The sequence below is a fragment of the Oncorhynchus nerka genome, linkage group LG18, assembly GCF_034236695.1.
Source record: "Oncorhynchus nerka isolate Pitt River linkage group LG18, Oner_Uvic_2.0, whole genome shotgun sequence".
Classification (NCBI taxonomy): domain Eukaryota; kingdom Metazoa; phylum Chordata; class Actinopteri; order Salmoniformes; family Salmonidae; genus Oncorhynchus; species Oncorhynchus nerka.
The window spans coordinates 61117338-61132673 of record NC_088413.1 but is presented as its reverse complement, the minus strand read 5'-3'; the positions used below and the strand labels follow the sequence as shown (position 1 = coordinate 61132673).

General features: G+C 45.0%; 1 protein-coding gene across 2 annotated transcripts in view; it reads right to left on the bottom strand.

The window, feature by feature from the left end:
* Positions 1–15336, bottom strand: part of LOC115146263 (RAC-alpha serine/threonine-protein kinase) — a 36260-nt gene that overhangs the window by 8066 nt on the left and 12858 nt on the right. For both annotated transcript variants that reach the window (XM_065004249.1, XM_029688244.2), the window contains 8 exons: positions 10051–10179; positions 8283–8394; positions 7944–8070; positions 2549–2680; positions 2339–2404; positions 1650–1718; positions 1372–1497; positions 463–591 (listed from right to left, as the gene is read on the bottom strand). In XM_065004249.1, the coding sequence (XP_064860321.1) occupies positions 463–591; positions 1372–1497; positions 1650–1718; positions 2339–2404; positions 2549–2680; positions 7944–8070; positions 8283–8394; positions 10051–10179 (890 nt within the window). The remainder of the gene's footprint in view (positions 1–462; positions 592–1371; positions 1498–1649; positions 1719–2338; positions 2405–2548; positions 2681–7943; positions 8071–8282; positions 8395–10050; positions 10180–15336) is intronic.

The window sequence follows — 15336 nt, the reverse complement described above, 5'->3', positions numbered from 1 at the left end:
GTCACTCTTCAACAGTTTATTTGACCTTTATTTTAACAGGGAGTCCCATTGAGACCAAGGTCTCTTTTGCAAGGGAGCCTTGCATCTTACAATAAATTACACAACTACATTCGACATAGGAAATACAGCAGAGAAAATGGGACATAGCTTGTATGCCTTAACGATATGCCCGACAACAGACATTTACGATGATGTGTGTAGTGGGATATATTCGCTGCAATACAGTTCCTCTCTTCAAACCGTGTTAGGTCTGTTAATTCTTTCAGTTATTTACCAATTATGTGACTTTATTCTCTTCAGTTGATTTACACTCAAATTTGAATAGACAAAAATACTCAAGAGAACATGCCAAAAGAGTGTGCACTGAAGAGGAAGGTTACATGGGTTGGGCTTTTTTTATGTAAAAAAAATGATACGATTTATTGACCCCCATATTGTGAATGGACTGTGAGAATACACTACCTCTGGGGCCAGGTACTCAGGTGTCCCACAGAAGGTCTTCATGGTGGCCCCGTCTGTGATCCCCTCCTTACACAGTCCAAAGTCGGTGATCTTTATGTGTCCGTCTTTGTCCAGCATGAGATTTTCCAGCTGAGACAAGGAGACAGAATGAGACAGGACGTATCAGCAACAGGAGGAGGGGGAGTGACTGTGTGAGTGTGTGATTGAGGCACAGCTGATTTGGCTTCAGCTCTGAGAGGCATGAGCTAGCAATGCATGTCCTTTTAATATCAGTGTGTCCTCTGAGTAAAAGTCACCTGGCAACTGTAGCCCACACGTGGCCAGCAGAACCAGGCAGGCAGGCCAGAGTCAGCACATCCTCCAAAACTGCTACCCTGGCATTTTCAGGAGAACCTTAGCAGGCTGGGAGCCTGCCTCATTAACCCATGGGGAGAGCAGAGGGAGGGGGGAACGAGGAGGGAGGGGGGCTATGCTGACCTGGCTGGTATAGTTTCATCAGCTGGAAGAAACAGGGCTACAGATGCCCCCCCCCCCTTTAAAACCAGTCATATCATGCCTCTGCTACCTCTGCTCTTATGCTATGAATACAGATCACTGAGTTTCTGTACCGTCTCTTCCTTCTGGTACAAACAATTTACAGCTGGACAGAATAAGTTTGACGGGGGTAAAATATGACTGTCAATACTAAAATACAAATTTTTCATCACTGCTTATTTACATTAATGGTAACACAAAGATAAATAAAGGAATCGAACATCTGCCCAGAAGGAGATGGTGGTTAGTATATTCCGGCTGTAGAAAGGGGTGGTCTAGGTCTCCAGCTGCAGTGAGGACTGAATCGGGGTAGGCCTGCTGCTGCTGTGGACACTATTTATATCCCGGTCCGCAGACTGTGCTCCTCCGCCTTACCTTCAGGTCTCTGTAGACCACGTTCCTCTCAGCATGCAGGTAGTCCAGCGCTGACACTATCTCCGCCCCGTAGAACCGAGACCGCTCCTCCGAGAACACCCGGTCTCGGGAGAGGTGGAAGAACAGCTAGAGGAGGGAGGAAGATAAGAGAGAGGGAGAGGAGAGACAGTGGGAACAAGGTTAGCGTACACAGAAGGAGGGGTGGGAGGCGTTATTGGCTACTACTAGCTAAATTGGATCTTGTGTGTCAGGTGTTATTGACTGTTTAAAAAGCTCACCTCTCCGCCGTTCGCATACTCCATTACGAAACACAACCGGTCATGGGTCTGGAAGGAGTATTTCAGGCCCTGGGGATATATATTTATATTTGAGTCATTTAGCAGACGCTCTTATCCAGAGCAACTTACAGTTGCAAGTTCACACATTTTCATACTTCTTTCGTACTGGTGCCCCATGGGAATCGAACCCACCACCCTGGCGTTGCAAGCGCCATGCTCTCTCTACCAACTGAGCCAGATGGGACCGTGGGGATATACACCAATAACTTAAACAACTGCAATGGATCAAAATATTAGGCCCGCCATTGCAAGTTCTCCATAAGAAACCAAAGTCTTTGTTGAAGTGATATCTGCCTTTGGGATATAACTGTTGAATGACAACTGCTAGCCCCATTCACCACAGTGGGATGGACAGAAGATGCATGTGTTACTCCAGCCACTAAATGTGGAAGAGTTGCGCATTGTGAGCCATCACAGACTTTGAGAAAGGTGGTTAACTAACAATGAGATGTCTAGTGTCTAGCCAAGTCTATTGCCGTCTGTGCAAACATTGCTCAAACTCTCCCAACACAGATTCAGCATCTCCCCCTGAATGGAAGCTCTCAGGCTGAAGTGGAGTGGCTCCTCAGTCTTTGTGGCCAGAGAAGAGTTTGGGTTAGGTAGATGGAGTGGATGGCGGGGTCTCTCACTGTCAAGAACGGATGCTTGGAATTCTGGAGCACTCGGTTTTCTGTGAGTGTGTGTGCCACTTCATCCTGAAAGAGATCACAAAGAGTGTTTGTGCAACTCCCACAATGGCTGCCGTTTAGGTATCCATGATCGCCCCTCACCGCCCCCATGCTGTCTCTCCCTCTTTTGTTTTCTCATGCTTCTCCTAACGGTTAGTGGCCTCTACTCACTTTCGCTACGATCACTTCCTTCTTCAGGATTTTCATGGCATAGTAGCGTCCTGTGGCCTTCTCCTTCACCAGGATCACTTTGCCAAAAGTACCTTTTCCGAGGAGTTTGAGGTATTCAAAGTCGTCCATAGTCTATGAGCGAGGGGGGGAAAAGCAGCATCGGGTTACAAACAGCGGCTATAACAAATTCATGCTCTAACTAGTCAAGACATATAATCCCACTGACAACAACACAGAAGCATTTAAGGTACCATTTCATCCACTCTGCAACTTCCACTCTTCTAATGGTGGGACTATATGCTGCAGTGACTTGTTTAACCTCTGACCCTCAGGGCTGGTGAGAATGTTGAAAACGGTTGTGTAGGAGACATGCAATCCGGTGCCCTTAGACCTTTGTGTCATGACTTAAGAGCACAGATGTGTGGTGATGAAACAGAGTGGACACGCCATCTGGTACTAAGCCTCCCATGGCTGATGTTGGTACCGGAGCATCGGCTCTTGGACTAATAGGCTCCTAGACAGCTTCTACCCCAAAGCCATAAGACTGCTAAATAGCCAGACTGCTAAATAGTCAGGTAATGGTACCTGAACTATCTGCACTGACTCGATCACTGACTCTAATACCTAGTACCTCTCCACATTGACCTGGTCCTGGAACTCCCTGTATATAGCTCCACATTGACCTGGTCCTGGAACTCCCTGTATATAGCTCCACATTGACCTGGTCCTGGAACTCCCTGTATATAGCTCCACATTGACCTGGTCCTGGAACTCCCTGTATATAGCTCCACATTGACCTGGTCCTGGAACTCCCTGTATATAGCTCCACATTGACCTGGTCCTGGAACTCCCTGTATATAGCTCCACATTGACCTGGTCCTGGAACTCCCTGTATATAGCTCCACATTGACCTGGTCCTGGAACTCCCTGTATATAGCTCCACATTGACCTGGTCCTGGAACTCCCTGTATATAGCTCCACATAGATCTGGTCCTGGAACTCCCTGTATATAGCTCCACATTGACCTGGTCCTGGAACTCCCTGTATATAGCTCCACATTGACCTGGTCCTGGAACTCCCTGTATATAGCTCCACATTGACCTGGTCCTGGAACTCCCTGTATATAGCTCCACATTGACCTGGTCCTGGAACTCCCTGTATATAGCTCCACATTGACCTGGTCCTGGAACTCCCTGTATATAGCTCCACATTGACCTGGTCCTGGAACTCCCTGTATATAGCTCCACATTGACCTGGTCCTGGAACTCCCTGTATATAGCTCCACATTGACCTGGTCCTGGAACTCCCTGTATAGCTAGCTCCTGGAACATAGATCTGGTCCTGGAACTCCCTGTATATAGCTCCACATTGACCTGGTCCTGGAACTCCCTGTATATAGCTCCACATTGACCTGGTCCTGGAACTCCCTGTATATAGCTCCACATTGACCTGGTCCTGGAACTCCCTGTATATAGCTCCACATTGACCTGGTCCTGGAACTCCCTGTATATAGCTCCACTGTCACGACTTCCGCCGAAGTTGGCTCAGCGGTCATCGTCACCGTCCTACTAGCCGCTACCGATCCCTTTTTCGTTTGTCTGTTGGTTTTGTCTTATTAGTTTCACCTGTGTGTATTTTAGTTAAATTAGCTTCCCTATATGTAGTAGTTTGACCCGCCCTTGTTTTGTGCGGGATTGTTTTTTGTTACTCTGTTGGTTGTGGTTTTCATGTTTGTATTCTCCGGACTGTTTGGTCCTGTGTTTGGGCTGGTCTGTTTTATGCGCCCTGTATGTTGGCGTGACCGTTTTTTGGCCGGAGAATAAATCACGATTTACTGAACCCTGCTCTCTGCGCCTGATTCCAACCCACCACTCCTAGTATCCCGTGACATCCACATTGACCTGGTCCTGGAACTCCCTGTATATAGCTCCACATTGACCTGGTCCTGGAACTCCCTGTATATAGCTCCACATTGACCTGGTTCTGGAACTCCCTGTATATAGCTCCACATAGATCTGGTACTGGTACCCTACTGGTCAAAAGTATTAGAATACCTACGCATTCAAGGGTTTTTATACTTTTTTTTTTTATTCTACATTATAGAATAATAGTGAAGACATCAAAACTATGAAATAACACATATGAAATCATGTATTAACCAAAACAGTGTAAACCAATCAAAATATCTTTCATATTTCAGATTCTTCAAATAGGCACACTTTGCTTCGATGACAGCTTTGCACACTACTGGCATTCTCTCAACCAGCTTCATGTGGTAGTCACATGGAATGCATTTCAATTAACAGGTGTGCCTTCTAATTTGAGACAATCAGTTGTGTTGTGACAAGGTAGAGGGGTATACAAAAGATAGCCCTATTTGGTAAAATAACAAGTCCATATTATGTCAAGAACAGCTCAAATAAGCAAAGAGAAATGACAGTCCATCATTACTTTAAGACATGAATGTCAGTCAAAACAGAACAAGTTTCTTAAAGTGCAGTCGCAAAAACCATCAAGCGGTATGATGAAACTGGCTCTCATGAGGAACGCCACAGGAATGGAAGACCCAGAGTTACCTCTGCTGCAGGGGATAAGTTCATTAGAGTTACCAGCCTCAGAAATTGCAGCCCAAATAAGTTCAAGTAATAGACACATTTCAACATCAACTGTTCAGAGGAGACTGTGTGAATCAGGCCTTCATGGTCAAATTGCTGCAAAGAAACCACTACTAAAGGACACCAATAAGAGACTTGATTTATTTAGAATTCAAGGCACACTTAACCAGCATGGCTACCAGAGCATTCTGCAGCGATACACCATCCCATCTGGTTTGGGCTTAGTGGGACTATCACTTGTTTTTCAACAGAACAATGACCCAACACATCTCCAGGCGGTGTAAGGGCTATTTAACCAAGAATGAGAGTGATGGAGTGCTGCATCAGATGACCTGCCTCCAAAATCCCCTGACCTCAACCAATTTGAGATGGTTTAGGATGAGTCGGACTACAGAGTGAAGGAAAAGGAGTCAAAAAGTGCTCAGCATATGTGGGAACTCATTCAAGACTATTGGAAAAGCATTCCAGGTGAAGCTGATTGAGAGAATGCCAAGAGCGTCCAAGCTGTATATATTTTGATTTGTTTAACACTTTTTTGGTTACTACATGATTCCATATGTGTCATTTCATAGTTTTGATGTCTTCACTATTATTCTACAATGTAGAAAATGGTAAGAATGTTTTAAAAAACTTGAATGTGTAGGTGTTCTAAAACGTTTGACCGGTCGTGTAGCTCCACATTGATCAGCTACAGGTACTCCCTGAATATAGATCCACATAGATCTGATACTGGTACTCCCTGTATATACAGTACAGTTGAAGTCAGAAGTTTACATACACCTTAGCCAAATACATTTAAACTCAGTTTTTCACAATTCCTGACATTTAATCAGTGTAAAAATTCCCTGTCTTCAGTCAGTTAGGATCATCACTTTATTTTAAGAATGTGAAATGTCAGAATAATAGTAGAGAGAATTATTTATTTCAGCTTTTATTTCTTTCATCACATTCCCAGTGGGTCAGAAGTTTACATACACTCAATTAGTATTTGGTAGCATTGCCTTTAAATTGTTTAACTTGGGTCAAACGTTTCGGGTAGCCTTCCACAAGCTTCCCACAATAAGTTGGGTGAATTTAGCCCATTCCTCTTGACAGAGCTTGTGTAACTCAGTCAGGTTTGTAGGCCTACTTGCTCTCACACACTTTTTCAGTTCCGCCCACAAAATATATAAATATATATATCCACATAATTTCTCCCTTATGATGCCATCTATTTTGTGAAGTGCACAACTCCCTCCTGCAGCAAAGCAGAAAAAGGGGGATGCTTGCAAGCTGAAGAACACCATCCCAACCGTGAAGCACAGGGGTGGCAGCATCATGTCCCCACAACATGATGCTGCCACCCCTGTGCTTCACGGTTGGGATGGTGTTCTTCGGCTTGCAAGCCTCCCCCTTTTTCCTCCAAACATAACAATGATCATTATGGCCAAACAGTTCTATATCTGTTTCATCAGACCAGAGGACATTTCTCCAAAAAGTACGATCTTTGTCCCCATGTGCAGCTACAAACCGTAGTCTGGCTTTTTTTATGGCGGCTTTGGAGCAGTGGCTTCTTCCTTGCTGAGTGGCCTTTCAGGTTATGTCGATATAGGACTTGTTTTACTGTGGATATAGATACATTTGTACCTGTTTCCTCCAGCATCTTCACAAGGTCCTTTATTGTTGTTCTGGGATTGATTTGCACTTTTCGCACCAAAGTACGTTCATCTCTAGGAGACAGAACGTGTCTCCTTCCTGAGCGGTATGACGGCTGCCTGGTCCCAAGGTGTTTATACTTGCATACTTTTTTTCTGAGGTCTTGGCTGATTTCTTTTGACTTTCCCATGATGTCAAGCAAAGAGGCACTGAGTTTGAAGGTATGCCTTGAAATACATCCGCAGGTACACCTCCAATTGACTCAAATGATGTCAATTAGCCTATCAGATGCTTCTAAAGCCATGACATCATTTTCTGGAATTGTCCAAGCTGTTTAAAGGCACAGTCAACTTAGTGTATCTAAACTTCTGACCCACTGGAATTGTGATAGAATGAATTAAAAAGTGAAATAATCTGTTTGTAAATAATTGTTGGAAAAATGACTTGTGTCATGCACAAAGTAGATGTCCTAACCGACTTGCCAAAACTATAGTTTGTTAACAAGAAAAGTTGTGGAGTGGTTGAAAAACGAGTTTTAATGACTCCAACCTAAGTGTATGTAAACTTCCGACTTCAACTGTAGCTCCACATAGATCTGGTACTGGTACTCCCTGTATATGGGGCGTGCAGGTATCCTAGTGGTTAGAGCGTTGGTCCAGTAACCAAAAGGTTGCTAGATCAAATCCCCAAGCTGACGAGGCAGTTAACCCACTGTTCCTGGGCTGTATTTGTAAATAAGTATGTGTTCTTAACCGACTTGCCTAGTTAAATAAAAGGATAAATATAGCTCCATTCTTGTGTATTTAATTGTGTTACTATATTGTTGGGAATGGCTTATAAGCAAGCATTTCACAGTAACGTCTACACCAGTTGTATTCGGCGCATGTGACAAAAATATAATTTGTATTTTATTTGTTAGGAAAGTGTCAGGGCGCCGGGGTGAAGCAGGAAGGGCTGGTGAGGGTTGGGGTGAAGCAGGAAGGGCTGGTGAGGGTTGGTGTGAGGCAGGAAGTGCCGGTGAGGGTTGGGGAGAGGCAGGACGGGCCAGTGAGGGTTGGGGTGAGGCAGGAAGGGGTAGTGTGAGGTTTGGGGTGAGGCAGGAAGGGGCAGGGTGAGGTTTGGGGTGAGGCAGGAAGGGGACCCACCACTTTGAGTCTGGGTTTGGTCAGGTACATCTCCATGTCCATTGGGTCTGGGGAGGAGTCCATCATCTCCTCTTCCTGTTTCTGTAGGCCATCTGCTACAGCCTGAATGGCTTTCGTCCATTCCTCCCTGAGAGAGGAAGGAGAGGGAGATTACAACACCTCATTTAACATGATTTAATTCAGCCCAATCATGTAATTGTCATCTTATCAACAGGAAGGCAATTTAGACTGTAGGGTCAGCCAACAACCAGTGTACTGTGTACAATGTGTATGCACATGCTTGTGGTGTGTGTATTTGACTGTGTGTATGTGTAAGGGAGGGGTTGTGGCTGAGCTTGCCTCTCCTCGGGGGTCTCCACGTGGAAGGTGCGCTCGATGACAGTGGTCCACTGCAGGCAGCGGATGATGAATGTGTTGGGCTTGGGCCTCTCCGTCTTCATCAGCTGGCACTCTGGCCACATCCCGGGAGAGAGGGGCCAGGCGGAGAGGAGACAGAGACCCGCAGTTACAGCCATTTATCTTTATCGCCACCGTAACAGACACGGCTGGGACAGCCACCATGCAGCCGTACATAGGGAACTGAACAGCTGCACTATGGGGGAAGGATGGAGGAGGAAACCCTGATCATAGCTTTTCCTTCATACTAAATACACATTACCAAAAGTATGTGGACAACTGCTCGTCAAACATCTCATTTCAAAATCATAGGCATTAATATGTAGTTTTTCCCCCCTTTGCTGCTATAACAGCCTCCACTCTTCTGGGAAGGCATTCCACTAGATGTTGGAACATTGCTGAGTGGACTTGCTTCCATTCAGCCACAAGAGCATTAGTGAGGTCGGGCAATGATATTGGGCGATTAGGCCTGGCTTGCAGTCGGTGTTCCAATTCATTCCAAAGGTGTTCAATGGGGTTGAGGTCAGGGCTCTGTGCAGGCCAGTCAAGTTCTTCCACACCGATCTCAATACATAATTTCTGTATGGACCTCGCTTTGTGCACGAAGGCATTGTCATACTAAAACAGGAAAAGGGCCTTCCCCAAACTGTTTCCACAAAGTTGGAAGAACAGAATCATCTTGAATGTCATTGTATGCTGTAGTGTTAAGATTTCACTCCACTGGAACTAAGGGGCCTAGCCCGACCCATGAAAAACAGCCCCAGACAATTATTCCTCCTCCCTCAAACTTTACAGTTGGCACAATAGCCGAATCCACTAATTTCAAGGGGTGTCCACATACTTTTGAAAATATAGTGTATTTTTACCTCAGGATTCAGTCAATACATGGGACTGTGAGCAGTGATCTGGGCAGTCGTTTCAGTCAATTCCAGAAAATGTGTCCAAGTTATGACATTCACAAAAAAATTAAAGGAATTTCAATTTTTCAATTAGCTTGAAACTAAGTTACAATTTTTAGAGAGCAGCCAGTTTCCCAGTGCAGCTCTTTCACACAGTCAACAAACTGCGTATGCCAAAAAAGAAAACATGGAAGAGTTTGTCAGGAAGTCTGTTAGATGGAAGATATGGGGCTGGGCCACCACTGAGCTCCAGCAGGGCCCTGTCCGTGTGGCTGTGTAACCCAGCCCCACCACCTCATCAGCCCTATCAGCAGCATCACATGGCCCCTCTGTCTGTGGGTCTACTGCAGGTCTGCTCAGTGACAAACTGTGCCACCCTCTCTGTACTGCTGATGGAGACAGAGCAGCCCACAGATAAATAATTGAAATGAGATGGTTAATAACCACTATAACTCAATAATGTCAGGAAACATTTTGTTTAACAAACAGTATGTTCTCTAATTACTCTGTTCAATCATCTGCCGAGCTTGTCCCAACAACTTCCTGTCATGTAGGGAGTATTCCCATAGACAAAACTGGAATTTACACACAGCCAGGTAGAATACTGGCATATTGCTAATGTACCACCAGTCTATTCTGATGTTTCTAACCACAACTTTGTGGCTTTGAAGTGTACCATTAAGGCAAGACATTGTCATAGGAGCTACTGAACAAAAATATTTTCTATTGGTGATTATGCAATATAAAGTGCCGTATAATCTTAATGGGTGAAGTAATGTAGATAGTAGGTTCTTGAAAGAGTAGATACTCACGTGCTACTGAGAAGTTATTTAAGGGGGTTTCGAAAGCGTCAACATCTTGTGGTCGTTCCTTGTAGCCAATGAATGTACCATCACTCTTGAGTAGAAAATACCTGGGCCTCCAGGTCTTAATGTATTCTCCTGCAAAGAGAGATGGAGAAAGGGATGAGGATAATTGGTTGCTATAATGCGCTGGTTTCAAAAGGTTACATTCTTTAAATTGTTGATCGCTCTATGAAAATTAAGCTGTGCGGTTCGATGATTTATGATACACAAAGCTATTATCTTCAAGGCAACATCCTTATTCACAGCGGTTCTGACCCATTTCTTGTGATTGAATTGCTAAGATGTTCACCAACATTCCCTAAATGACCATGTTGTCACCCACTTTCAGCTATAGTAGGTCAAAGCCAGGACAAATAGCTGTTTTAGCTGGACTCAGGACCCTTGCCTCTGCCCCTTCGTTCCCATACAGAGGTTATACAGGAATCCATGTCTCCATCCTTGCCTATCTCCTCCAACACAAGACACCCACAGATGAATCTCTCAGAGGCAACGAAACTCTATTTATTCCGCGGACGGTTCAGGAAACATTGTGCCAAATGTTCCTGAAATGTGCAAAAACAGCTTACGCCACATAAACAGTCAGCAGCACAGATCGGAGAGGGGCTTGAATATTTATACAGGAAAAATGTCATTTATTTTTAATTACGAGAGCCGGGTATTAACCCCATGCAGTGTCTGAGCAAGCTGTCCTTAATTGCCCCATTTCCTCCGACACAGAAGTCTGGGGAAAGTGGAGATCAGTTAATGCTAGACCCTGTTCCTCCTCTCCCCAAGCCTCGCCTGGCACACCACTGACTCCAGTCTGAGGAAACTGATCCCAGACCTGTCTGTGACGAGGCAGACTGACCAGAATCCCTCGATAACAGAACCTAATTTACCTCTAGTCAACTTAACACACCTCTTATAAACTCCTCTTAGTGAGAAGAGGCTATGTAGACAATCACTAAGTGGATTGTATTCCATATTCTAGGATGTCTCACCTCAATGTGATGGTTCAACTGTCTGACTAGTGGAATCCCACCTGAGAGGGGCTACATCATTCAAACACCACAGGGTGCAACCATTACAGCAGGAACACACACACACACACACACACACACACACACACACACACACACACACACACACACACACACACACACACACAGTGTAAAGCACCTGATTTACTGCAACAATTGAGGTGGCAGCACACATCCCAGCACTAGAGAAAACATCTGTCTCAGAGCACTGTATACTTTAGATGTCAGTCTGCAGCAGATGCCCAATATGTTACTACGGCTGTTGTCATTTTTCAGAACGGCACGGGAGGACATTTTTCATCTCCATTCTGCTGGCTAAGTATTTTTACACCAAACGCAGCTCATTTAGAAATTAGTTAGACTTTGTCAGACTTCAGATTGCAATGCTTACTGCTTGCCTACAAAGCCGAGCACGCACCGTCCTCATTGAAAAAACCAGTGTGATAAAGAGGAAAGCTCTGTGGATTTCCCCATGTCTGTTCAATATGCTGCAATTACAGTGATGAGTCATTTGTCTATTTTACACTACATGGCTCATGAATCAACATTCACAGCACTAATCCATGCATGCACGCACGCACAAACACACACACACGCACACACACACACACACATGCACGCACGCACACACACACGCACGCACACAGGTCCCGCACGCACACACACACACACACACACACACACACACACACACCACACACACACACACACACACACACACACACACACACACACACACACACACACACACACACACAGGTCCCCAGAGAATCAACATCAATGTACTTTACAACTACGGGTCAACAGCAGCTTCACACGACTGACTGAATTCTGCTCTAGATAGATTGTCAGTCTGTGGTCAGGTCTTGGCTGATCCATTTCCCCCACCCTAGGCTCAGAGCCCCTGGCAGGGCAGGCTGGGGACAGTATGTGCACAATGCAAAGGCAGCATAATAAGCTCCCTACCTCCAGCCATGCATCATACAAGCACAGTGACATCAGAGGGAGTTTTTTTGTTACATTTTATTGATCTAGGCAAGTCAGTTAAGAACAAATTCTTATTTACAATAACGGCCTACCCCGGCCAAACCCTAACCCGGACGACGCTGGGCCAATTGTGCGCCGCCTTAAGGGACTCCCAATCAAGGCCGGTAGTGATACAGCCTGGAATCGAACCAGGGTCTGTAGTGATGCCTCTAGCACTGCGTAGACCGCTGCGCCACTCTGGAGCCCCAAAAAATTGGGAAATAGGTTACCCTACACACTGGCAGCGCTCCGCTCACCTCTTTAGGGAAGAATACAGAGAGATTCAGGAAATAGATCAAGTGCATGTTTGGTGCTTCCAACAGTGACGCTGAAAGGCTGATTGTTTACGTTAATTGTGTTGTGGCCACAAACTGGCATCAAGACCATGGTCCCAACACAGACACTGACAAGCAAAGACAGATGTTTGTTTATATGCACTGGCGTGTATGAACGTACACTTTACAGTGTGTATGTGTGAGTGTATATCTGACGACAGCAAGGTCTTGCCATCCTCAAGCACAGAGGGCCTGGATAGGGCATTGATCATATATACCGGTACCTGCTGTATATAGCCTCGTTATTGTTATGTCATTTCCTTGTTACTTTTTTAATTACATTTTTTACTTTAGTTTATTAATGTAAATATTTTCTTAACTTTATTTTCTTAAAACTGCATTGTTGGTTAAGGGCTTGAAGTAAGCATTTCACGGTAAGGTCTACATCTGTTGTATTCGGCGCATGTGATAAATAACATTTGATTTGATTTGGCCTGCAAGCCCCTCTGACGCACAAAGCCCACCCAGGCTGGCAAGAGTTGGCGTCCACCGTGCCTTGTGATGATGCCACCGTGCGTGGCATGCACTGCAGAGACATTCCTCCACGCAGAGGCGGGCTCTGTCACATGGCTCTCAATGGGGTGACAATGAATACGCACTGTACCCTTCTCATTAGTCTAGCTACCACCTAACTCTCAAAGTTCTCCTGACTTCAGAGTCTGGAATGGCTCTTTGTTGTTGTCGGCACAATGCGTCGATAATGAAGGAGGCTGTGCTTTTACTGGTTGGCTCTCCTCAAAACACCCATCTACAGCCCCATTCCATTTTCAAATCCAAACAACAAAAGCTCTCAACCCATGAAGATTTTTTGGGGGGTTGAGAGAACCAATCAAACCCGTCACGCAATTTCTAAGTGAATATTGCATTAACAAACGGTCTACTTTTCAGATCAGTGTGGTCACAGCTCTCCCTGCTCTGAGTCACATGGGTCGCTAGCCTTTCACAGTGTCACTACACAGCAACAAAGCCATGGGGACAGTCACTTAATGGTCACCATGCACTGTGATGCAAATGTCATTGGTAAAGGACACTTTTAATAGTGTTTCCTTTCCTCTCAGAGACCCCAGCTTGTAAAGACCAGCGAGTAGAGTTCAGTGAACTGGACAAGCTCATCATGGTGGAATGTGACACCTAGGGCACATCTCTACCCCCCTATACCCCTCCACCCCCCCCATACCCCTCCACCTAATCCCACCCTAAAGACTCCACAGCATGCTCTGACCACAGCAGGACTGACATTGGTCCAATTATCAGAACATAATTGTCTTTGTGCTTCTTTTGCTCTTCCAAATAAAGCATAACGTTACACATTTCCCAAAATGTGGGTGTGGTGAAAACAACGGCTGTGGAGAAATTGGCAGTATGCATGTTATCAGCTAAATTACTGAGAACATCGTTTTTGGTCTGGCTGGAGAGGATATCCTGACCAGGCAAACGTCATCCTGGCTGGGGCATGGAGAGTCATGTAACTGAAGAAACGTATATCTGTCTTGTCATTTCTGTCAGCTACATCTGCAGTCCATCTCTTCGTTACAAAACCACAGCCATGACCCAGATGTCTTTCCTATTTACTAACACTTTGTCTTTCTATTCTCATCTGACCTTTGTCTTTCTCACTGACTAGACTTGAAACTAAAAACCCAGCCCATTACTGTACTGTACTTTTCTCACTCTGCTTCTGATGTTATGATGACATCCTACCATGATACTCCACAACTGGGAACTGGGGGCTTAGGAATAGGAAGCAGAGGGTGTACAGACAACAGCAGGAGATGCCAAAAGACTCATTCGTAGACTATTTAAAATTACTCACTAAATATTTATATGCTTTTTTGATACAGTATATTTTGACAGATTGGACCAAATGGGCAAATTGCAGAATACAGATTGAGAGAGAAGACAACATGCTGACTAAGAGCAGAAGGGACTTGAGACACAGAAGTCCCCTGCTATCAACTCTATCCATCCATCCATCTTCAAAGTCTTTCAGCTGCAGTAAACTGGCCCTTTTCATCTCACTAGAACATTTTAATTGTAGAAAACCGGAAACAACCTGACAGCGTGACCACATAGCAGATAAGATCAAGAACAGAACAGTCTTTGGGATAGGCAAATTCAACTACAATTTTGACTGTGTGTGTGTGTAGACGAGGGCCATGCGAGGAGCTGTCAGGGGCTGGTAGAGTGTCTTTACATGTCAAACAGCTGCTGAGGTCTGGGATGTGCACTGGGCAAAGTAGAAAATAATGAACAGTGAGCCTCTGCCAAACAAAAGAGAATTCATCTTTATTTGCCAACTGCTGCATGGCTTATGTGTGGACAGCCAAATTGTACCAGTGCCATGGCCCCCACACACACATGCACAAATGCTCTCGCATATGCATACACACACACTCAATGACTTACAGCTACAGAGGGCCAATTGTCCAAATACTGTTTGCTACCGTGTCATTTTCTTCAGAACTGGAGCTATTACTGAATAAGCTGTATGTGTCTGAATGGTTTGTGAATTGACAGCATAGTTCCATAGAGCTCTTAACAGACACATGAAAACCAGCTTATTCATCAAAAACCTTCTACTGGCAATAAGAGCATCTTGATTGACCAAAGGCGAACCGTCTGCAGTCAGACTAAAATAATTCACTCAATGGTCAGACTGTACCAAGTTACGGTTTTCAAGGTCAGTCCGTTGTAAAAGAACGAGCATGCGAACAATTCGGATCCATGTTAATACTACCATTTGACACAGAGGCCATTTGCAAGTCAGCTTGGCTTTAGAGTCCAGGCAGTCTGTGTCATTAAAAAGAAGATTAAATGTAAAAAGGAGAGGATGCAAGAGAGTGTGTCAGAGG